The following is a 24,178-nucleotide window of genomic DNA, read 5'->3' on the forward strand; positions in this document are numbered from 1 at the left end:
GTTAACATTGACATTTTTGACTTGGTTATGTCTGTCTTCCCATCCTCTTGCCAATGTAACAAAGTCAAATTTCTAATAGTTTTTGGATACTAAAACTTATGGATTATTTCACAATTTCCATGTAATGTTTCTTTTTTTTTCTATAGCTCGTGCCCTTTGTTCCGGCAGAGATACATCAGATGCAAATTAAATCTCTATCGAGTTTACATGCATGTACAAAGTTTCGCCGTGTTTTTGGTCTACTATGCATTGCCATGAGACTAACTTCGAATATGGAATCGGCGGTAGGAAAATGACTTGCAAAACCGAATGGTAATACTCTCATTGCATTTTGATCAGTTTTTTATGCTTCATTTTGCGCGGCCATATTTTACATATGGCGCATAGTAGCAGACCTATTTTTCCCAATCAGATGAATTCGGTACCCCATTTTTTTTCTTCACAAATTTACCTATATATATAAATTGACTGCTATTGCATTGGCACTCAATTTGTGCACTCATCTGCTGTCGAGTTTCCCCATATTTTATTTTTTCAATCAAAAGCTGATCACATCACGCGTTGAACAAGCCCTATTTGATGCAACTTTACCGTCAATGAAGATGAATTTTTACTAAAAATCTATGAGCGTAAGTATGACATAGACGATGCTTGTGCAGTGTACAATGTACATTGTACCGTTGTTCGTTTAATCGGAACGTCCTACTTACTATGACTCGAAACTGCTTTGATTAATTTACCGGAGTTTGAATTGGTTTCATGGGCTTTCAAAGTATATTCCCACAATAAATGTTGATGATGATGGATCTACATTGTGAGCGAAAAAAAATATTGCGAAATTGGTTGGTTTATTGCATTTCACTTTCCCATTGTCGGTCCCAATTGAATTTCCTTCGTCAATAAAATCTATTTTATTTTTTTTTTAAACCAAATTTTTGCTCTCTATTCGATTAAGAAATTAGTGCAAGTAAAGTATCTATTACAACAAATTTCCGTGCAACTCAAGTGAAATGTGAAATAAATAAGTATATATAATAATTCTTCATCACCTCTATTTGTACGTTAATGTTTTCGAAATCGAAATAACACCGTAACATATCTCAAAAGTTCAAATTATAAATCATAACAAGCTTTGCCGTAAGCATATTTGAGGTGAGATGTGAGATTTTTGAGGCATGGCGCAAATTGAGGGTTTATTCCAGACGATTCTCTGTGTTGAATGTTATGCATTCAAAAATCATTAAAAGAAGTCTTGAATCGTATGAAAAGCGGAACAACATACACGTTCATTCTTGGAAACCATTTATATAATCGTCAGAGTATTGACGAAAAACACTATCCACTTTTTGACACGCATAAAAAAGTCCTTCCCACTCCAAATTTTCACGACCAAGAAAATATAGATTTTTACTCGATTCACCATTAACTCTCACCCTAATGGCATGATACTATTCGCATGGGATATTGAGTGCCGATTAGAAATTGAATTTTCTTGTCTTGGAATTTTTCCGTTTATTCCGGATGTTTCCTGTATCAATCATTAATTTCAATCAATTCACAAAGTTATGATTTACAAATAATTCAATTGTGTTTTCATCAAATCTACTCTAAATGTTTTTCAATAGCCACCCCAGTGGATATCAATCGGTCAATTCGATGAAAGATATGATGTTCATCGTGATAGCTACGCATGGTGTGCTGTATGTATGCTGTGCGTGCATGAGCTGAACTGCACCATGGAAACCTTGAATCTCGATCTGTGCCCGCCATTATAATTAGATTACGAGCGATTTAATGAAATGATAAACAAATGCAATTGTCGTTTTGTAGCATTTTTCCGCTCGTAGGTATTTTGATTGCCATCAACTTATGTATACAAGTTAAGTTGTGTTATTAAACACTTGACACACATATTGCCGTATTTGCACACCATAAGCCCAATCTCAATAAGACGGTGTTGCCAATGCCTTCGCTGATGCCCTTTTTTCTCGCTCTCAAACAAAATTACATACATTTGTTGTCGTTGGGCGTATCACAGTATAAATATTTCCAACATCTATCGCCTCGCGCTTCACTCATGTCGATTAGAGGAGAGCGACAAAGAGCACAAGGGGAAACGAAGTGAAGTAAGTGTTATGTTATGTTATGTTATGTTATGTTATGTATTTGTGAGTGACGATATGCGTGGTGGTAAATTTTGTCATTTAATCTTTTTTTTCTATTTTACCGCGCGCCGTCTAAAAAGAGGCGAAATTAAATAAGCGAAGTATTTTCGTAGTATCGGCGGCGACATACATATTGCTGGGGTGGACAACCATGTTTGTTGGCGAACAAAAAAAGGAAACATACACACAACATAATGTAGGGCAAAGGATGTATATGTTTATATATATATATATATATAGAGAGAGAGAGAGAGAGAGAGAGAGAGAGAGAGAGAGAGAGAGAGAAAGAGAGAGTTGATGCGTTTATTGGTGTGGATTAATATCAAAATTGCAAACAAAAAAATCATCACACACAAACAAATCGTACAGTCATGGACAGAATTGAGTATACGATCCAACTATTGGGGTTACATATGGAAATTTCATGTAATTTTAAATGCTTTTTCAATCAGACAAAAGGCTTAATTTATGCCAAATAGTGTAAACTAAGCGCCCAAAAAAGTTTTTCATATCAAACCCCAATAGTTGGATCGTATACTCAATTTTGTCAATGACTATATATAAAAAAAATTTCAAATTTTATGACGAACACAACGTGAGCGCATTCATAATTCATATGATAAGATTTTGCCATGATTACATTCAATATTTCCGCATTTATTTTCTCTCTGCCTCTGTGTACTTGGATACGAAAAAAAGTCGCAGCTGTTATACCATTGAGACCAATCGTTGCAAACCATGGCCCATTCAATGCAATTAACAAGTAATATATTTTATGAAAAAATCATCATGCAAAACCAAGGAAAAACCTCTCCAATTTTCCGCGGTGCAAACTAACATTTAAATTTTCAACTTCGTTCAATGCAATATTTAAATAGCATTGGAAATGCAGTGCGTTTTTTTTTAGATATAATTGAAGCAGTATTTGAACGTTCTGTTAATTGAATTGAAATAATTTATCTACAGGGTGGCGCACTCGAAGTGTAACTAAAACAAAAGACTATAAATTTTTTGTTTTTTGATATTTTTTATTGCTCTAAAGGCACGAAATGTTGCAAAATATTTTCGAGTAATTCCCCACGTCCAACATTTTTTTTTAAATGTGTTTGCACGGAAGTGGTAGTTTTGACAAAAATAGAACTGTTAGAAGAAATCTAATATAGCTTGAGTAACCACAAACCATGAAAGTTATTAGATTCTAGTTCGTAGAATATTGTAAAATAGCTCCAGTCTTTATTGGACCACTATCACCCATGTATAACTTCTTTTGAAGGTCGGAACTGTGATAGTTCCAAATTATGGGATTTTATCACCATTTTCTCCATTCTGACCCCAAAATAAGTGACATCATGTGACGTCATTGGTGTTGGGGTGAAGATTGGAGCTCTATAAATATAAACCAGGCCATAATGGTTCCAGAAGATTCCAATAAAATACTTAAATTTAACCCAAATTAGAAGAAAGCCATGCTTCGGTGAAAAAAACGACTTTTTAGAGCTCATTTTGGTCGACTATTGGCTGTCGATTTTGATGAAGAGGTTTTCCAAGGACTTTCATTCCTGAGGTTATTACAAGGCACTGTTAGCCCACAAAAATACCAAACATGGGTTATCTCAATATATGGACTATAGCCAGAATAAGAACTAATTCCAAACACCCTTGTTCGTGCAGGGCTTATGTTGTTGAATCGTAGTCTTGAAGTCATAACTCGATGCAATGCAAGTGATATTGAAATCTAGAAGCTGATTCAAATTTTTTAATCATTTTACAACATTTCATGCCTTAAGAACAATAAAAACTACCAAAAAACAAAAAAGTTATAGTCTTTGGTTTTAGTTACACTTCGAGTGCGCCACCCTGTATTATATCTATTCACCTGATTGAACTCTTGTTTGTTTACCATCGATAGAGACATATAGAAATAGGAATGGAAATGAACATGCATCAAGTTGGGGTGCATATCAAATACTTACTTTTATTGAAAATGATTGAAATGATTCGGTTGCGATAGCATTGTTGTTGTTTGTCATTTGCATCGGCAAGCAATTTCCACTGTAATGAGCAAGCACAAAGGAATCAGAGACTTTCTTCTTTTTTTATATTTCTATGGTATTCATTTTTATAATTTTTATTGTTTCTTGTTTTATAAACTCACATTCTCTTCTCTTTTTTTTGTTAACAAACAATCATCTAACGCTACGGTTTATATGTAATATGTGTATTAACATTAGTATTTATACCACATATATTGTTTATTTTTTTTTATCAACTACATGTGTAATGTTTTTCTTCTTCTTCATTTTATCTTTTGATTCTAAATATTTTCATGCGTTTACGTTTATTGGTTGCATTTTGAATGTTCAAAACTAAATTGTTGTTGTTTCTTCCTTTCTTTCATCCTGTTGTCTCCACTATCCCGAGTACAGAAATATTATGTAGGTAGATTCTTCTTATTGTTGTCAATTGCCAGCAGTGTGTGTGTGTGTTGTTATCGTATTCGTTATATCAAAAAAATGATGCTTAGCCCTTAGTTGTTGAGTACACTGCAGCCCAAAAAAGTGTTGGTATGACAGGCATTTTTCATACAAATTGCCAATTTTCACGGTGTTTGGCGTATATGAACAAATCCAGCAAAATGATTTTTGTAAGAAGCTAATGCATAATTTTTTAAGACAAATTCACCCAATATTTTCGAAAATATGTGCGATTTTGTTAAGTATATTTTCACTTTCATACAAAATACGTATATGATTTTCAACAGAATTTCAATTCAAATGCATATAATTTCAAAAATGATGGACTTTTCCCCTGAAAAGTTGGTATTTTTCCTTTCAAATTATGCATAATCAACCTTAAAAAAGTTCAGTTTACTGAATAATGTTACCGCAAATTGGCCAATGCCATGAAAAACGACATTTTGCTCAAAGACCACTGGTCGTAGCCAAACTTTTTGGCGACAGTGTATTGTATACAATTCAACTAATGTGAACCCAGAGTATGTAATTTGTGTAATCAACCATTTCAAGGAATGTAATTTCAATTATACATCTTCTAGTGAATAGATGATAATTCGTCCCGAAAGCATTTCCATACGTCGTTCATGTGTTTGTTTATGTGTGTGTGTGTTTGCCGTTCATGTGTTTGAAAATGAATTCGCTTGGTTTTTTATGTGATTATCGTTAATATTTTTTTTACGTTTATAAATACTTGGAGATTTTACCCTAATAACGTTATAAGTTTTTTTTTATCATCTGTCTATTTCTTCGTTTTTTTTTTAATGTTTAACTCGAATATTGCTAATTCATTGTTGACATAGTTGATTTCTTGTGTTGTTTCTCTATTAATTATTACTGAATTGTTCAAATTTCATTTGTTTTTCTTTTTAAATTCAACGATTCAAAAGTTGTTCACTTTCTTTTTTTTTAAATTTAAAGTTGGGTCGGTATTCATTTTGCCAGAGATTTGCTCAAAATAAGGGTTCTGTTATTTTCGGTTTTTCGATTCGCTTATTTTGTGTATATATGTGTAATGTGTATTCAAATCTATAACTTAAAATGTGCATTGTTCGACACGCATGTTTTGTTGTTCTTGTGTAAATTTTATTTGATGTTCATATCGTTCTACGTTTCATACCACAAACACAATTGAATTCGATTAAGCTGTGCTTCGTTTCTGTTTCAATGAAATATTCTGTCATCACATGTTTTTTTTTTTAAAGAAATTTGAAGGGTATCTGAGATTTTTTGTTCATCTTGATATTTGTATTGGTGTTGTTATCTTCTATTTTTTTAGTTCGTTCATCAATATCAATCAAAACATGCAATTGTTGAAATGGGCTCCAAGAAAATGGGAAAACACACAAGAATTGACACCACAATTTATTTTTCTCATCGCAATTTAGTGGTATGATTTTGTTAATTTTAGTTTAATAATTGGTGCAATTCTAAATAATTTCCAAAGAGCAGATTTGTGTAAAGCATACATTTCCACAATGGGAATAATCCGGTGGCAAGGTTGGGCACAAAGGAAGATCGCTATTCAACGAATAGTTTAAATAGTCGAATTGCAAACAATCAATATGAGTGGACACACCGGAAATGAATGTTCGAAAATCATCCCCAACCGTTTTGCAAATGAAACAAAATGAAAACTATATGTGCCACAAAAGATTTTGCTGCTGATAGCAATGGCGGCCCAAAATGATGATGATAAAAAGCGCGCGTGCTCCCTTCTGATTTTATGATCAAAAGAATTTTCTATCGTTTGTATGCATCTTATTTAATTTACGTATCGTGCACATAATCCTATATAATGCCTGTTCTTAGACAGTATTCAGGGGCTGGAAGAAGGTGAGGGAGATGGAATCAAGAACCAGCGTTACAACATTAACATCTCTTGATTTTCGGGGTTTAGGAGTTGTTTTTTACACCTTTTTGTGTTGGTTTGTCTGTTTTGTTCCTTTTATCACGATGCGCGCAATTCCATGTTAAAACATCAAATGATAAAAATTTACCTAATCTCTCATGATGATTCACTTGGTTAAAATCTAATTTGGCCTAGTGCACAAAAACCGATCGTTTTTGCTAAAGTGTGTGTGTGGTTTTTTTCTTTTGTTTTGAGTATATTTTTTCCATTGCGTTTTGAAATGTTTAAAAAAAATTAGCCTATGCACAGAGGAAAACGAGATAAACGTGTCAGTTTATTTTTGTTTATTGGCAAAGACATAGTTAGATATTCCGTTGTGAATAAAAACTTCGCTTATTATGTATGTGTGATTGTGTGCTCAAGTGTTATTGTTTGCAGCCTGATAATCTGATCCAAATAAATTCCATGTTATACTTTGCCCGAGAACTTGGGGGAATAAAAAGATATAGAAATCGACGTGACGGCGGACCAACCAATTGATCCGTATGACATTTTGTAACATCTATGTTCACAGACAAACTAACATTGAACGGAAATAATTTTGATCGGAAGTTTTCTTTTTTCAGCGGTTCGTTCCACTATAACTTTGATTAATTTAATTCATGGCTCTGTTGTTATGAGTGCCGTTTGATTTCTCGCAACCTGGAGAAGGTTTTCGGATATGTAGTTAGTTTTGATTTTTTATAATTCATTTTTACAAGTTGGCATAATTGTATCAATGTTCGGTTTTGTTGATTGCAATTCATATCATACGAGCACAAAATATTTTGTTTTTTCGGCGCAAAATTCACTATTAGTCGTTCGGCGGGAGATCAGTTTGAAAGAACAAAACCAATTTTGCATCGGTTCAGTTTGTATCAAATGACAGATCATCAGCATTGATTTGAATTTTGCAACGACATAGCGGTATTGCTACACGACGCAAATGCTAATCACTGCTGTTCGCAACATTTTCTGATGTACTGTGATTCCATCGGTTTGCGAAAATCAGCTTCGCATGGACAAATACATTCAATCAACTCGAGCTAACGATAACATGGTCATTCGATTGACGAATGTTAAGCCAACCATTTTCTTCATGGCGTAGAGATATCACCAAATTCACCGATTCGCATAAAGAAACATGTTCGCTGTTCTGCTGGAACCCGCAGATTGGTGAAGTCTATTCGCAAGCAAGGGGATTGTGTCGTTCGATTCGTGGCAGAGCCATACACATCTAAAACATGTGCAAGATGCTTGCAGCTATTTCCATGGAACACACGAAGTCATCGATTCAAGGTGTGCCACAATTGTGAACCGAAGCCAGAAGTTGGATTGCCAGACATCATTGTGACACAATTGATCCGGCGACAATTGAAATCGGAACGTGTGAAACTGCGACCAAAACCTAAAGCAGGTGAAGTGGTTGGAAATGCAGCAGAGAATCCAAATCAACAAATGAACAATCGGTTGGTGTCTTAGGTTAAAGTATACCGGAAAAACTGGCGATCAATCATTGAATTAAACGTTGAAACGGAGAATGCTGCTGCACAAAAAGGAGATGAAGCCACATACGTCGAAGATCTAACCCATCTTACTTTTGAAGTGGCGGAGGCCTATTTACAACAGAGCAACGCGTCAAATCAGCGTCCAACAGGACTGAAAACAGTTTGGCATCATGATACAGTGGCTGCGAAATGCATCTTATACAAAGGTAATATTTTGATTGGCATGTAAAAATGGAACAGAAAATGTTGTTATTATACAGTGTTGTTTGTGATTTCAGGTGTTTTTCAGCTGTTCAATGGATACACTCCCGACATAATTCTACTGGATCTTGAACTCCAAATACACTTCGATGGGTACAATACATACTTGGTTGAGACGTAGTAGAACGCAGCAGCATTTTAGTTTAAATTTTGATTTTTCGATTTTAATAATAATTCATGTAACGTTAAGTTATTCTGCTGGGAGCTGATTTTGTGCCTCTGCCAAAATACCTACCGCTGTATCGGCTAGTAAGTCAATACATTCACCTATATTTTAACAACTATTTTTATTCTTTTTTTTTCATTGTTCGATATTTAAAAAAATGTTTTTCATCGCGCTTTGTTTATCCAACTAATTTAATAATCAACAACAAAAATTGGTACGTAACTTGTTAATAACGTTAAAAGGGATTTCTTTTTTTTATTTGGTTTTCTTTTTCCCCTCTCTCATGTCGGTTTTACATGGAAAAGGAAACAAACTGAGCTGCTTACTAACACCGATCCGTCTACGATTCATTGTTACCTTTATCTACTACTTCAACTAAAGGAATTTTAACTTTGTTCGTGTTTTCTTTTCTTCTCACTCTTCAACACCCACGAACAATTCAATTTATGGAAATTATTTTAACTCTCAAGGTGTTTGTTGTGCATTTTTCAAGAGAAATTTGGAATATGTTAAATATTTATCATTTCTGCCATTTTTGATGTATATGTCAAAGTTTTTTTTTTCAAATCTCTTTTCCAATGTTTCTCCTTATCTCCACTTCATGAATATAATAAACAGATTCAAATATGCGAAATCAATTAAAGCATAGAAAATTCTTAATTTTGAAATGATTCGTCGCAGATTTGGTGGAATTAGCTCAATACAAGAGCCTTATTTCCATTTACTTGTTTCTTTCAGCTTATTAAAATCCAATGCTATATTGGATATAGTATATTGAATTGCTTTATAAATATCTATGAATCTGGTTTCTGTTGTTGCTGTTTTTTGTAATTTTTCTCATACTCGCAACCATATTCATTCAATAGCAAGCTACAGTACTCATTACGATAAAATGCACTCTTATGATATATATTTTTTTTTTAATTGTTAACTTTTTTCAATGTAATCCCTTTTAACAGTGGCATTTGTTTGTTTGCAAAAATTTAGATTAAAAATTAGGAATCCAATACACGGAAATCTAATCTATTTACAAATTATAGAGAAAAATAAAAGAAATACTCAGCGACGCACGTCACCAGTTGATCGGCTGGTACACAGTACATTTCACCATTCGCTACTTCGGTCATACATTCGTTCATGCGAATCAAAGCAAACTGTGGCTCGTGTGTACGGTTTACCAGTTACAACGTGTGTGCGAAGCGGTCGAATTTTTGCGAAGTGAATTGTCGTCTTAGTTCGCGCCTTATGTACACACGTTCTAACTGGTAAGCCGTACTCACACTATACTCGCATCAACGAATATATGACCGAAGTCGCAACTGGTGAAATGTGCTGTGTACCAGCCAAAATTCTGGTAACGTGCATCGCTGAGTATGCTTTAAAAAACCACCAACGATTCACAAATGGAAAATGGTAAGCGCAAAGAAGTGACAAAATTATCAAGCAAATCAAGTGTATCAATTTGAACTGAGGAGAATAGCAATCGGATTTGCAATAAATCAAATCAGTAAAGATTGAGAAGCCAGCGAATTTCATACTCCAGGAATAATATATTTATGGAGGTCTTCCGATTCAGTTGCCCATCTATATATTGTTTTTGTTTATAGTTCGAATAATCTCTCATTGGCGGGGGAGGGGATGTTATGTAAAAAAATTTGTCGCCTTTTACATGTGTATTTGTGCAAACATAATACGAAAATGACTGAACTATAAATATATTTATATATCTTTGCTATTCTCAGTGTTGAATCGGATTTATTTTTCTTCGTCAAGTCATGAATAAATCCGTCAAATTTATCAGTGTCTGGTTCAGAAGGAGTTGTTTGTGATCATTTTGGCCTATTGTGCGATACACGTTTGTTTGTTTTATTCTTCTTTAAATTGGAAATATCTGAGAGTGCATGCTCTCGTGGAAAAAAAAGTTTCTTATTTTGTTGTTGTTGTTGTTGTTAACAGCCAGATGCCTATATGGTAGTAATTTCTTAGCTTCTAAATAATTCTCACGATTTGACGAAAAAAAAAATACAACTTATTGTATTTGGTTTGTTTTTGTTTTGTCTCTAATTGTTTGTATTATTTTTGGGGTCTGAATCGGTTTATGCGAAAAACTCCGAACCAGACTGTTCAATTATTTTCACACTTTCAGCGAGATTGAATTTCGGGGCTACAGTTTCGTCTCAAAGAACCGCATGATGCTGATGATGCTGATGATGCTGATGAAGTGTTGTTGGCTGCTCCAAATCAATGTCTTCTTCGTCATCGTCGTCGTCGTCGTCCATGTCTTGATCGATGTCATCTTCGGTACAATTGATTATTAGATGATTCAAATGCGGCGGCACACTCGTTGGTGGTAGTGGTGGCTGTGGTATTATAATGTCGTCATCACTGTTGATGCCATAATGTAAACTACCCGATAAACTGTTTCCACTTTGCAAATGACGTCTACTTGAACCTAAACCTGAAAATGAATTTAGTACTAATTGCGATATAGTCTTATTTTGGTGTTAAATTGCCAATTGGTGTTTAATTTAAACATAAAAACAATAATTGAATTTGGATTCTATTCCGTTTTGCGGGAAATTAACCGAAAATACCGTGGTGCAATCATTGATTCTAATAACATACCTGTAGCACTAGTTGTTGAATCGTAATGACCACCACTTCTATGCAAGCCCAGTTGGCGATGATGATGCTTGCGCTTTTTTCTCCGATGATAAATTGTACATACGAGACAAATTAGGAAGGAGCACGCGGCCAGGCTTGATATTATAAGGATTTCGGATTCGTCCTTTCTCACTTCCCCCCCACCTTGGCCGATGGAAAAAAATTAACAAAACAAAAAATTTACGGTCATTTGTCAAATTCCATTTCCGAACAATTTTTAAAGAGCAAGATTTTGAGATTTATCGAACAGTTTATCGAAGTTGAACAGAAATTACGGTAAAAAATTAAGCGGTAAAATGCCTCGATTTAGAGTCAAATACTACGACATTAATTTCTCTTTCCTTCTCTATACTTCAAACCACTGCATAAGCATAAAACGGAAGTTTTCCTTGAGACAGTGCAATTAAGAACAACTCTCATTTGTGTTCAGGAAAACTGAGAAATTTATGTGAATTAAGCTGTGTATAAACAATTAAAATAAAAAGATTTAAGACAAAAGTAAAATTATCGAAAAAAGAAGTTAAGGAAAAAAAGGCAAACAGTGAAAAATCGAGAAAAGATAATGAAAAAAACAAATCATAAAAATTGAACTAAACTGTTCGACTCACTCACGACTCACAGTTCATTTCATCCGAATCGTCACCGGGCCCACAGTTCTTGATGCCATCACAGTGAAGTTTGTTGGAAATGCAATAGCTCGATACCGCGCAATGGAATAGATAGGTTGGCTCACAGTGATGTACGATACTTGAAGGAGGCCCACTCAGTTGTATGCTATCTTGAACTTCGGTCCAAACGATTCGAAAGCCCTACCAAAACAAACAAACGGTTGATATTACCACATGTCAATTTGAATCGCATAGTCACTTAATCGATAGAAGTGGTCTTTGTTATGTGAATCGTTGTATACCTGTGCGCCAATTGTTTTGTCAGTTGTTATAAAAGCTAAACGTGCACTTTGGCCGCTGGAAATGTAATGCCACACTTCACTGGACGCTTTGTCACCGCACAATTCAATGGGCGCTATGTCTTGTTGGTCAGGTGTTGTCCAGATTCGCAGTGCTGCTGCCGGACAACCTCGAGCTGAGTTTTCATTTTCCGAGAACAAACAATTAATTACGTTCAATGGATGACATAAAAATGGTTGTAAATCATTTCAATTTAATTGAAGAAGTAATAATTGCACGGAGAACATACATGGTGGATCTCCTTCGACCGAGAAAAATTCGATGCTTATGGATACACGGAAACCATATCGACTGTTGATGTACCAATTGCATGCTCTTGAAGCAAGACCCTTTCCCGGCCCATCATACTTGGCTACAAATACAAAATCAATTTAGTTTCAGGAGAAAAAAAAAAACAAACATCGTGTGCAAATATTTACCTGGATAGTTTGGCGAGGTTATTATACCCGATTCTTGGCCTGAATAATTTCCACCACAATCGCCTGCAATGTGAAATCAGTTAATGAGTAGAAGCGTTCTTCTTTTTTGTTCGTGTGCAAAGAGGTTACAATGTATGTTTTAATACAAACCCGTTACAGATTTGGCTACTTCAAATACGTAACGACCCTTGAAACCACTTGACACATTTTCAGCATCGGTGTGAAGATGTATACGGACTCCAGTTGCACCGCGTGGGCTTTCAACTACAAGGTAATAAAGCATAACATTTTACGATCATTTGAAGCCGATTACATGTACAACAGAAAAAAACTCAAATACCTGGCCCGGGCGCAGTATTGCCGCAATAGCGACCGAGGAAACGATCATTGCCATCGCGAAATAATACATAAATCTCCAACCAATCCTCCGAACAAGCAGTTGTACTGAAAGTGATATGCAAATGATGGTTTTCGATTTTATCGAAAGGTTAAAAATGAAATACAATTCATTTTGATTTAACGTGAATTTTCCATGAAATGAGTTTTCGAGAAGGGAAAAAAGAGGACATAAGCTTACCCATAAGCACCGCCAGTCACATTTGCATTATCTGCTTTGACTTTGAAGTGATCGAATACAATGGTGACTTGTTCGTTTGGTGTTGCCAAGAATTTGTATGTACAGTTTGTATCTAAAAAGCATTACATGTAACATTCGACACGCGTTGATTTAGTAAAATTTATTAAACACTGCAAGGAATGTAAATTGTTGTTTATTTTCTGCCATAATTTTAACCTAACCTGATATATATTTTGAAGGAAACCTTGGACTGTTGAATTCGCCTTTCTTACGTGATGTACTCTTGTATGTGAATGCACAAGATCCATCTGGCGCTGCGGTGCCTGGTATTTTGTATTCCGTTTCAAACGTATACTTTGCCTAAAATAAACACATTTGTTTATGCTTTGTTTGTTCATTTAAAAAGAAATATTTCGAAATTTTACCTTAAAGCCTCTAGCTTGCAATTCACCCGAACTGAATACCATTGCCAATCTAGGCCCATCGCTGACCACATAGTGAGGAATATCGTGGCCACATAATTCATAATCAAATTTATCGTAGGCATCTTGTGTTTCTTGACCCTTCAAAAATATCTTTAAGTAGCCATCTGTACAGTTCGATCTGGAAATATTTAAAATCTTTTATGAATAGAGCCCGATCGATAGCCGGTTGCAAATAAATAATTCCAATATTCATACTCTTTATCCTTATCCTTATGTTCTCCTTTTTGAATTTCAAACATTTGAAATTCTAAGCGTACTCGTTCCAAGTGTTGTGCATCTTGTAGACCGTAAATAAAATACCTGAAATGGAAATGAGGAAGAATATAAATTGTGATTTGTGCTTGGGTGAACACAGAACAAACGAAAAAGTAGTAGAGAGAGAAAGATATAAAACGAAGAGCCACTGATTATATGTAGCATACCTGCAAACCGTTTTTGGTAAATATGGAAATGGGTAGTTTGGCGAATAAACTAATCCCGTTGATTCTCTCTTTGATAAAATTTTTTGATCGCATTCGGAACCACGAATATGCATGCCATTATTTAAACCTGAAAATGAGATAATGGAGAGATTTTTTTTTTTGGTGAGCACGTATGGATGTTCGGGGCCCGCATTTAACCACAATTTTGTGATATATGTACATATGTTTATAACACTTACGTATAAAGTCTAATTTAACGAAACTTTCACTAAATTCATAAATTCCTTTAAAACCACGGTTTTGTGTTGACGCTGTTCGGCGTAATGTAAAAAAATGCACTAACAAACTTGACTCACTCGAGTATAATACTAAATTTCTTTGTTGACCACAATATGTACCAATCAACTCAGACGAATTATCGGGACCATCATACACTTTTACGAAATCGAATGGGCAACTGTTAAATGATATATCAATCAAATAAACGAACAAAGAAAGGAAGAGAGAGAGAAAACGAAAACACATTGTAATGAATATCATTGTCTTTCTATTTCGCAAACAAATCTGTTTGTAATGAGTCACGTAGGCAATATCTATCAATTTTTTTTTTCTATTCTTCATATGTGTTTATACTTACTGAGGTCCTCCAAAGAACAAATCGAAATCCCGAAACTCGAGACGGACACGTTGATTCGATTCGCCGATAAAATGATACGTGCAAGACAAATCTTTGGGATAAGTTCCCGGATACGTTGGTGAAATAAAAATGTCGGATTTGTTTTTGTGCGGTGTGATTGTGAATGAACAGGGTGACCCAGTTATTGGCGTTCCGATTTCGAAAATTGCTATACAAATCAATGAGGTGAGGTGAGGAGAGAAAATGAATTGAGATGTTAGAATGTATTCTAAAGTGAAAATCCGAAACGGCAAAGTAATTTCTAACATTTCTTGACGTTTAGTGAACTGTCATCTTTTCTTGTTGATCTCGATTGCTGATATGACGAATGAGATAACAAGAACTAAAACCAAACAAGCAATGGAATGCGCACCAAGTATTGGCATTTCATTCAAACGTACAGACATAATCGCGTACGCGACAATGGCTATCAAACGAATAATAATGGTACAGTGCAGTGCCGAGTTAACCAAATTTGGTGCCCGAGGCAAAAATGATTTTGGTGCCCCTTGCAATTTTTTCCCGTTATATATACAAATAATTATTGATAAAATGAACGTACATATCGAATGCGAGCGGTAGCGAGCAAATTTTTTTTTTTTGAAATACCATTTTTGGGGCACCAAAAATATTTTTGGGCCCATTTTTGGCTGCGTGTTTTCTTTTTCAGATTATTAAAAAAAAATCCCATGCTTGTGGTGCCCCCAAGAACGTGGTGCCCCCAAGAACGTGGTGCCCGAGGCAACTGCCTCATTTGCCATATGGCTAACTCGGCGCAGTGACAACAGAATATCTGTTTTTAAGCGTTATCTTCTAATTATCTGCAGCTATCTAGACTTTGTGATCAACATTCCGAAGAAAAAAATTGGTGAGCCTTTGAATTTGTACTTCCCCTGAAAGTATGTTTGAAATTTTTTGATTTCACCTGTTTTTGGAATGTTAGTCACAATCTCAAAATAGTTTCAACTGATTATTCAACGCTTAGGATCAAATATTGTGTTATCTGAATGTATTCACTGGAATGATAGATCGAACCATAGCGCACTCATCAAGTCTCTTGATGTTTTTTTTTTGTATAAATTCTCTTCATATAATCATATACACAATTGGAATTTTCCTTTCTGTATACGAATCACAAGCGAGTGACCACTGACAAATTTCACAGCGGCTACTAAATGAAACAAATCATATTTTATGTGATTTTGCGTCAATGTTCCAAAAAAATTTCTGGTTCAAGGAATTTCAATTATGAAAAAAGATAGGAAGTGATTTCTTGGAAATATTTGACAACGAATTGGGTCGATGAAAATTGGCACTCACCAGCATTTATAAATGAATATCGACCCGTAAACAATTCAGTGGTCGTTGCGTTCTTGCCAGTGAAAAACGATAAAGCGATAGCTCGATATAATGATATGCGCCGTCGTGGTAGATTTGGACCGCAATATCGTCCGCCAAACGGTGAATTGATCAAATCAGCTGGATCAGAGGATTGTACTTCCGAGTAAATATCCATATATTCAGATCCGCAACTAGATTTATATAATTGGAAAAATATATTAATTGTGATGTGTAAACTAAAAAAAAAGAACAACAAACCAAGCATGAATATGTCCTTGCTTGGCTTGACCGTTCAATTAGACGTATTTTTAATACGTAAACAATTAATTCAATACTCACGATGGGATTTCACCGACTGCCGCTCCACTACAATGATCGATTAATCAAAATTGAGTTTCCATACAGACGATTAATATCAGCAATGAACCAATGAAAAAAAAGGAAATAAATTCCAAGGAAATAATTTATGTTTTTGTTTGAATTGAAGAGAAAATAGACTAACTCTGGTGGTGATCCGCGCAAATTAAATGATGTAAAAACGATTTCGACTCGTTGGCCAGGCCCAGCCAAAAATATGTACAAACATTGCCGCGAATGATTCGATACATTGTTAATTACAGGAGCAGCAAATGTACCATTGCTTGAGCCACCAGGACGAGACACAAAGGTTTGGTCACACTCTGCACAAATAAAATAAAATGAAACGAAAATCCAATGAACAATCAAATTAGAACGAATGGCAGATAACAAATATGGTAAGTATTTAAAATGAACATCAAAAACCATAATAAATGGTAATCGAATATTGTGGAGTTCCTAGAAATCAGTTCAGCATTTACCTCATAATGTGTCATTGGTTTTTATAGATTTGCTTCGGAATATACACATAACAAAAATATCGGTTTCCACGAATTTGCACATATGGGGCAGAGTTTATGGATATATCGATTCTCCATCAGCGCATAGATGGTAATCTCGGGCATAATTGACATTTGGCCAGAGAATCGCATAGGCATACGGAAAATTGCCGCTTTGTTTCAACGCCGTTTCCACTAAATGTTGTCTGCTAGCGCAGCATCTACGGCAAAGATGCTTCCAAAACTCGTGGATACGCTCAATAAATAATAATGGCCGACCAGAAAAATAAAATCATATAACAACGGAAACAATTAATTAGCAAATGGATTTTTGATATTTGCCACTCATTTACGTCATTTCATTGCTAAAACGATGCGCGCGCGTTCCATAAACATTGTCTTCGCAACGAAACATTTTGTCTCCCCAAGACTCGTGTTCAGCTATTTGTATTTACACAACTCTCCGCAGAGATATCAAGTAAAAACTTTTTTTTTCTGATTTCAATTCTGTTAGAATCGCCACTTTCGATACGAATAAAAGTTTGATATCACGAAATTCGCGTTTTTATAGACACAATCTACATTTACTATGTACGAACTATTTCACTTGACTTCAACTCTCAGCGCGTGTGTATGTGTGTTTGTGTGTGAGTGTATGAGTTTATGTGTTTTTATACAATACATATTTTATAAAATATGATTCTCGTACATTGCAATTCACGTGAAATCTATACAAGTTTTTTTTTTCTACAACTATATCAACGTTTTTTTTTTTTCATTTTCTGTTTGGTTTGGAGCTTTTTGTTATGAATCGATTTTGTTTTTTCGTGGCAGCTCAAGTGGTTTTCATAAAATTGTTGATTACGTCATTTGTTAGCTTTTTGTTTACACACATATATATATCGTTTTTTTTTCTTCACAAAAATAAACATTTGTAGAGAACGTTAACTTGAGTTTTGTTAAACTATGCATAAATCCGCGATACCCTTAATTAAACTGACTTGAAGTTTAAATTCATCATTAAATGAAAGGACGTTTGGCTACATGATGTATAAAAACGTTTCATCTAAATCTAATACTCCTCACTTATGTTGTTATGCATGTACTTTAAATGTGAACGATTTTTCGTTTCCACGAAAATAGTTCATTGTTTTTTTCATTATTATTTATTCATGTTACTTTTTATTCTTCTTCTCTTTTTTGTTTTGTTTTTTTTTTTTAAATATCTTTTATGTTCAATTGAATATAAAAAGTTCAGTCTATTTTTTCTGCAATTGCTGCTGTTTATTGTGTGCTTGCTCTCTTGTCATTAAATTTGGAGCTAGTATTTTACAACATTTACTAATTAATATTCAACATTTAAAAACTTAACAATTTTTTATAATTTTTTTGTGAGTTTTCTCTATTTATTTATTTATTTATTTTTTTGGTTTATTATTTTGTATTTATCATTGTTAAATGTCCCGTATTCATTAATGGTTTATTTTTGAATTGTTTTTTTTTTTGTCATGCTTTGACTTAAAAAATAACCTCTACATGAAATCTCTATTTTTTATACGATGTTTGAGTTTTGGTTTTATCTTCAATTTGTTTTATGGTTTCTTTGTTGATTTTGACTTGATTTGTCGCTGTTGTTGTATTTAAGTTCCATTCTTCTATAGACCTTCTTTCTATAGAGTAGTGTCTCTAAATAGAATTTATTTTAGTATATGTGTATATTTTATGTATAACACTTTTTTTTTGGTTTTAACACGGTTTGTAAATATGAACAATGAACATCACTAACAGCCAACAGTTATAATTTATAAGTGATTCATTTAAAGAGGTACAAGTATAAATACCATCAAAATACACACATTTATTTAATTTTTTTTGTATTTTTATGTTTTTTTTTGTATCAATTGTAACTTTTTGGCATTTTTTGTTGTTGTTCTCTATTTTCCCGGTAAAATGCTGGTTCATTTCAGTTTTATTGTTTGAAGATTGCTTTGAGAATTGTGTTTTGGGACAACATTTATGTATATATGCTAATTAGACTGTTTGTCTGGTTGTGTTGATGGAGTTTATTGGACTCATTAATCGAAGTTCATTTAAAAAAAAATTTCCCCTTAATTCACATAAAATCCGTTTTATGTTGATTTTTATTCGATTGAACTGTGTGTGTGTGTGTGTGTGTGTGTGTGTGTGTGTGTGTGTGTGTGTAGGCAACGTATGCGTGCAGATTCCAAATGTAAATTTTATGGAGATTATATCGTAGCTTGATTTACTTGGGCCGATTTCCTGTCATTTCGTTTGGCCAACTACATCTCTCTTGCTTTCCGCCATCCTCCAAACTCTTTTTCTCTTTCTCATTCAATCTATTTGCTATCTCCCTTTCTCCGTCTCATCATCCCCGGCGATTCAGCATGACATAAATCATGGTCTTTTTATTAGTCTCGTGCCTTATAGTATATATGCTTTCGTGTCATGTGTATTGATTTTTAGCACATTGCCTCGACGTTGTCGTTCATTTGGTAAAAGTTGTCGCTTTTGCTCTTGATGCCACACTTTCCTTTTTTCTCCCTCTCTCTCTCTCTCTCTCTCTCTCTCTCTCTCTCTCAATTTTTTTTTACTTTCATTCCCATCATTTCGTCCGTCGCTTGGCTCTCATTGTGATGTTTGTATTAGTATTTTGTGCACGCATTTGGCATTTATCTCCATTTTCCGTTTTATGTGTCAGTCATTTTTGTGTGTATCGGTGTTTTGCCAATATTTTCGCCTTTGAGGGTTCATCATTTGTTTGAATGGATTTCATTTGAATATGTTTGAAACGCTTGGAATTGAATGCATATAGGTGAACCTAATATAAGCTCAGATCGATGAAAAAAAAACGGTGATGAGCCGTTTCATTCGTTCACTTGCCTTGCCATCTAGCTTTCAAATCTCACTGTCTTTGTTTGCCAGTGCGCACACAAATCTCTGTGCCCGCGGAGTATCATCTCAGTGTAAATAATGTCTATCCGTTTTGTACACGTGTTGCCAATAATAAATATGACGAAGAAGACGAAATGTTCGACGCGATGGAGAGCGAAAGAAAGTACAATTCGAAGTCGGCTATAATAATGGATTTATTCTGTATTCAAATCGACGAAGCCCGAAACAATTTGTGTCAGATTTTATACAGGTTTTCGCTTCTTCTTCTTTCCTGTTCGCTTAACACGTCATTAGGCACCTTTTTGTTGTTTACCACATGCTTAGCAGCCGCTGGTGTATCAATCAAAATAGAATTTTAACAAATCTCACTCACTCTTTCTTGTTTATTCGCTCGCTTCATTCAGAACGTAATGAGTACATATATACATGGTGTTTGGGCTTTGGGTGTATAACCCAAAGAGTACATTTATGTGATCACACATTTCGGGAAACTATTGCCTGAGTTTATTCATTCAAGTTGGGGCAACTGTTTCGTTTTTTTTATGCAGAACACTGTGTCTCTTCCTTTTTCCATCACATTGTACCTCAAACCCGCGTCGATGACGGTATGATTTTATTTCCAATTCGCTTAGATATTAGTCGAAAATGCCATTATTGAATTATGTTTATGTTGATGTTCTTGTTCGGTTTTGACTGTGTTTGTGTACATTTTTCTTTTCATTCCTTTCATTCGGATGTTTGTAGTCTTCTACGGAGCTTTTGTCATACCTCGAATTCATCATAGTTCCCAATTGTAGAAATTAATCTGGAAATTTCATGCCAAGGCGGAAAATACCAAGAACAATGATTTTACATTCATGGCGTGTGTTTGTCTACAAATGGTGAAAACTCTATTATATTGATATTTAGCGAAATGAAATACATGTTGCGATTAGATGTTCGATTGTAAATACTGCCATTGAAGTACACAAGTTTTTTCGATGGATGAAATTCGCGACTCCATATTTCACACGCTCAGCCGTATTTTTCCAAGAGATTCCAAATAGTTTTACAGTTGTTCACACATTGCGACCCGCAATGCAACTGTTCTTGTAATGTTCGCATGTAACACTTCGTGCATTCAACTAATGTAGACGCTTTAAACATAGTTACATTATTCTTGGATGTGATGTATCGTATTATATTTTTTTTGTCCTGTCAACTTTTTGTTTCGACTGTTGTAATACTTCAAAGATTATTACATCAAAGATACATTGGGTGAGTCGAAATTTTGTACTCTCTCAATGGCGTGAATGCCATATGCGACATTTTCACGGTCTGTGTGTATAAGTAGATCATAAAACAAGTGTCGAACGTGTTTCCAATTCATTTGTGGCCCAATTTTGACGCAGTTTATGCTCAGAATGATGCATGGCTTCGGTATTGTTCTTTATGTCGTTCCTGAACGTATTCAGCACGATTAATATGTGTAGTAGAGAGAGTGAGTTTATGATGTTAAAATGATTGCAGGAGGCGAATGAAGATTTTTTTTCTCGAACGGATATTCTGATACGGAATGTTTTCGGGGTCTGTCTTCGGGAAGGACATGTGATATCAATAACGGAGATGAAGAAAAATTAAGCGTCTCGATAATATGTGCATGTGTTACGGCATCTGTGGCGTTCATCATTATATACAATAACCATTTGCATATTGATGATTTTGTTCATATTTCATAATGCTGTTGTGCATCTGTGCTCGCCGAAAAAACCGAGAAAGAGGAAGTGTGTGAGAAAGTGTTTGGAGTATAATTTTATTGTCATCGAATCACGTTTTTTGGCGATTGTTCAAAGTTGTTTGCAAACTAATTGAGATTGATCTGATGCGTCCAGCTGATTTGATAAATATATTAATGATTGAAATGGTGAACGAAGCAGTTTGAGTGGCTTCCATGCGCAAGGCATACAAAAAAGCAACCATATAACATCCAATTGAGCTCTAATTGCAGTCAAATGAATGAAATTGTTGAGAGGATTCGAAGACGTCTACCGTTGCGTAAATGCCAATCGGATTGAGCTCCAATTCAACATAGGCGAATGTGAATCGAAGCCATTGCACGCTGTTCTGTTGATTCGTTTCTTCTTTTTCTTTGTCTTCTTCTTTAGTACGCACACACTATCTCGTTCGACACACGTAAACGGTGCATTAGCAACGTTTTGGAGGCCGGTGTTATCCATCGGTTGGATAATAGCCAGGCCCCAATTGAAGTTTATCTCACTTGGGCTCCTCGATCGTTTGTCCAACCACTATGATTATAATGATGAATACGGCCAACAAAACCAGTATACAACAAATAGCTACGGCAACCATTGCACTGTTACTCATATATGTGACTTGATGTGGCAACGTCTTGGATTATCTTTATCGTATATATGTTAATTCAAAGGATCTGATGTGCTCCTTGCAATCGGTTTTACTTGCAATTTTTATTTTTTATTTGTTTTTTTATTATTTGCTTTATTGTAATTAAACCCGGTTATTTGTTAATATTTGGTATCTCTTTTTGTTTGTACTTTGTGTCGCAATAATCACTTGTAATTTTTGTTGTTGTTGTTTATTTTCACTTGATGACTTCTGATTTTGTCTCCTTGAATTGTCTTATAGCAATATTAGTACAGGCCTTCTTTTCGCAAGGATCTTGTTATAATACGTTGATTTATCAAACATTTGTTTTGGGTCATAATGCTTAGTCTAAATATTAGGGGGCAATATACAAGCTCTTCAATTTTTCAAGTAAGATTTAAACGTTTCAAAAAGTTTCAACAAAACGATCCACTAAAATGATTAATCACTTTGCTCCGTCAACTCCCTCAAAATCAAGTTATTTTATTTTGTTGTTCGTTCATCAAAATCAAAACGATTTTGTGTGTGTGTGTGTGTGTGTGTGTTTGTTTGTTTTTATTGCACTTTTGAATCTTTGGATTGTTTTGGATATTCCGTTAAAACTGTAAATTAAAAGAGGAAATTAAATATATATCGTCAGTCGCTGTGTGAAATTAAAATTTTCGGCATTTCATGGATTCACAACGTTTCAAAGTTGGTTTGGCAATCAGTCAAGCGGAAGCGTCCCAAAATTTATGCCTGTCACATAAATTCCAAATGTGCTTTTATGCTGTTGAATTTCAACAAAGCCTATACGTATATTTGTATATATATCAAACGCAAGCATTTATTATGACTTACATACACACATTAGAAATGAATGGAAGCTGTTGTGAGGGTTTAATTTGTTACGTCTGCTTTTGGTTCTTGGGGCTTTCACATGCCTCTCATTCCATTTTCATTTGTGTCTGTGTGTGTGTGTTGGGGTGTCTACAATGTGTAATACGGTACGATGGCGAAATTCAAACTGATTTGAATGGAATCTTTTTTCTTTCAATCAAATTAACGATACGGTTGGTTGAAAATTTACAGAGGAAAATAACGTTAAAGTAAATTTTGTGAATAATTTTGTTGTTTGGTTGCCCTTTCTCTATCACTCGGTATCTGTACATCTTTCCGCGTAACAATTAATTGAAAGCAAGTCTATGTGGGGGAAATGTTTAGGTACAAAATTCGGGAGTAGATTAAATTCAAATATGTACGCATATCTCGAGAGAAGACGTGTTGGGATGGTGCCGGAGTATATTATATCATATGTATAACACACAATACTCTTCCACTCTCGTGATTCTTTACATACGTCAAGTGGAATAAACGGATCAACTGGAGAATGATAATTCCGAATTGAATTGACTGGCTGCACTCGAAAACTATTATAAATTTTGACTTTCATGTTCCATTGTATTGTCGAGAGTATGAGCTAGAATTTACAGATTCATTCGAACATGTTCTGTTTTTTTCAGCGAATAAGTTCTATTTCAAACCTATCGAGAATTGTTGGTAACGGTACACGGTCAACCTATTGCAAGGTTTTTTCTGTATATGCGTACATGTTGAATGTGTGTGTGTGTGTGTGTGTGTGAGAGAGAGAAAGAGAGAGTTTTTCTCTTTCTTTTATTCGCAAGCTGCAAAACGATCGATTTTAACTTTGTGGTGCTCTAAATACTGTTGTGTATTTGTATCTATATAGAAGTGAAAAAGCGATATTCATCATTTAGTTGTAGGGCAGCGGACCTGTAGCCTGGATGATAAACGTAAACTTTTGATGTTCAACTTTGGAAATGGTGAAACTTTGGAAAAACTTGAAAATCATAAACAATTAATGGCTTTAAAACTTTGAACACAAATTGCCAGATTGAAAATATATATATATATATATACAGTCACTCACAAAATTATCTGTACACCTCACGATTTTCATACAAATTGGC

General features: G+C 34.7%; 2 protein-coding genes across 9 annotated transcripts in view; both read right to left on the reverse strand.

Annotated features, from left to right (window-relative positions):
• Positions 1 to 10,468: 10,468 nt before the first annotated feature.
• The window catches only part of LOC129579067 (uncharacterized), a 30,005-nt gene continuing 16,295 nt past the window's right edge, over positions 10,469 to 24,178 (reverse strand). For 3 of the 8 annotated variants that reach the window (XM_055468643.1, XM_055468644.1, XM_055468642.1), the window contains exons 4-21: positions 16,559 to 16,736; positions 16,396 to 16,422; positions 16,036 to 16,247; positions 14,677 to 14,884; positions 14,279 to 14,496; positions 14,040 to 14,166; positions 13,813 to 13,917; positions 13,558 to 13,735; positions 13,354 to 13,492; positions 13,133 to 13,244; positions 12,896 to 12,999; positions 12,706 to 12,819; positions 12,556 to 12,618; positions 12,366 to 12,488; positions 12,079 to 12,251; positions 11,788 to 11,977; positions 11,130 to 11,312; positions 10,469 to 10,962 (exon numbers count right to left, since the gene is read on the reverse strand). In XM_055468643.1, the coding sequence (XP_055324618.1) occupies positions 10,682 to 10,962; positions 11,130 to 11,312; positions 11,788 to 11,977; positions 12,079 to 12,251; positions 12,366 to 12,488; positions 12,556 to 12,618; positions 12,706 to 12,819; positions 12,896 to 12,999; positions 13,133 to 13,244; positions 13,354 to 13,492; positions 13,558 to 13,735; positions 13,813 to 13,917; positions 14,040 to 14,166; positions 14,279 to 14,496; positions 14,677 to 14,884; positions 16,036 to 16,247; positions 16,396 to 16,422; positions 16,559 to 16,736 (2,735 nt within the window). In that variant the 3' untranslated portion in view covers positions 10,469 to 10,681. Of the gene's footprint in view, positions 10,981 to 11,129; positions 11,313 to 11,776; positions 11,978 to 12,078; positions 12,252 to 12,365; positions 12,489 to 12,555; positions 12,619 to 12,705; positions 12,820 to 12,895; positions 13,000 to 13,132; positions 13,245 to 13,353; positions 13,493 to 13,557; positions 13,736 to 13,812; positions 13,918 to 14,039; positions 14,167 to 14,278; positions 14,497 to 14,676; positions 14,885 to 16,035; positions 16,248 to 16,395; positions 16,423 to 16,558; positions 16,737 to 24,178 lie in introns of those variants that run through there. The other 5 variants (XM_055468640.1, XM_055468639.1, XM_055468641.1 and 2 more) reach the window with 3 other exon arrangements.
• On the reverse strand, positions 18,041 to 22,804 carry LOC129579115 (uncharacterized). The gene has a single exon (XM_055468780.1). The coding sequence runs from the start codon at positions 22,188 to 22,190 to the stop codon at positions 22,080 to 22,082; it is 111 nt and encodes a 36-aa protein (XP_055324755.1). The 5' UTR covers positions 22,191 to 22,804; the 3' UTR covers positions 18,041 to 22,079.

This window comes from Sitodiplosis mosellana, unplaced genomic scaffold (assembly GCF_009176505.1).
Source record: "Sitodiplosis mosellana isolate CC-2019 unplaced genomic scaffold, AAFC_SMos_1.0 Smas_scaffold_6226, whole genome shotgun sequence".
Classification (NCBI taxonomy): Eukaryota; Metazoa; Arthropoda; class Insecta; order Diptera; family Cecidomyiidae; genus Sitodiplosis; species Sitodiplosis mosellana.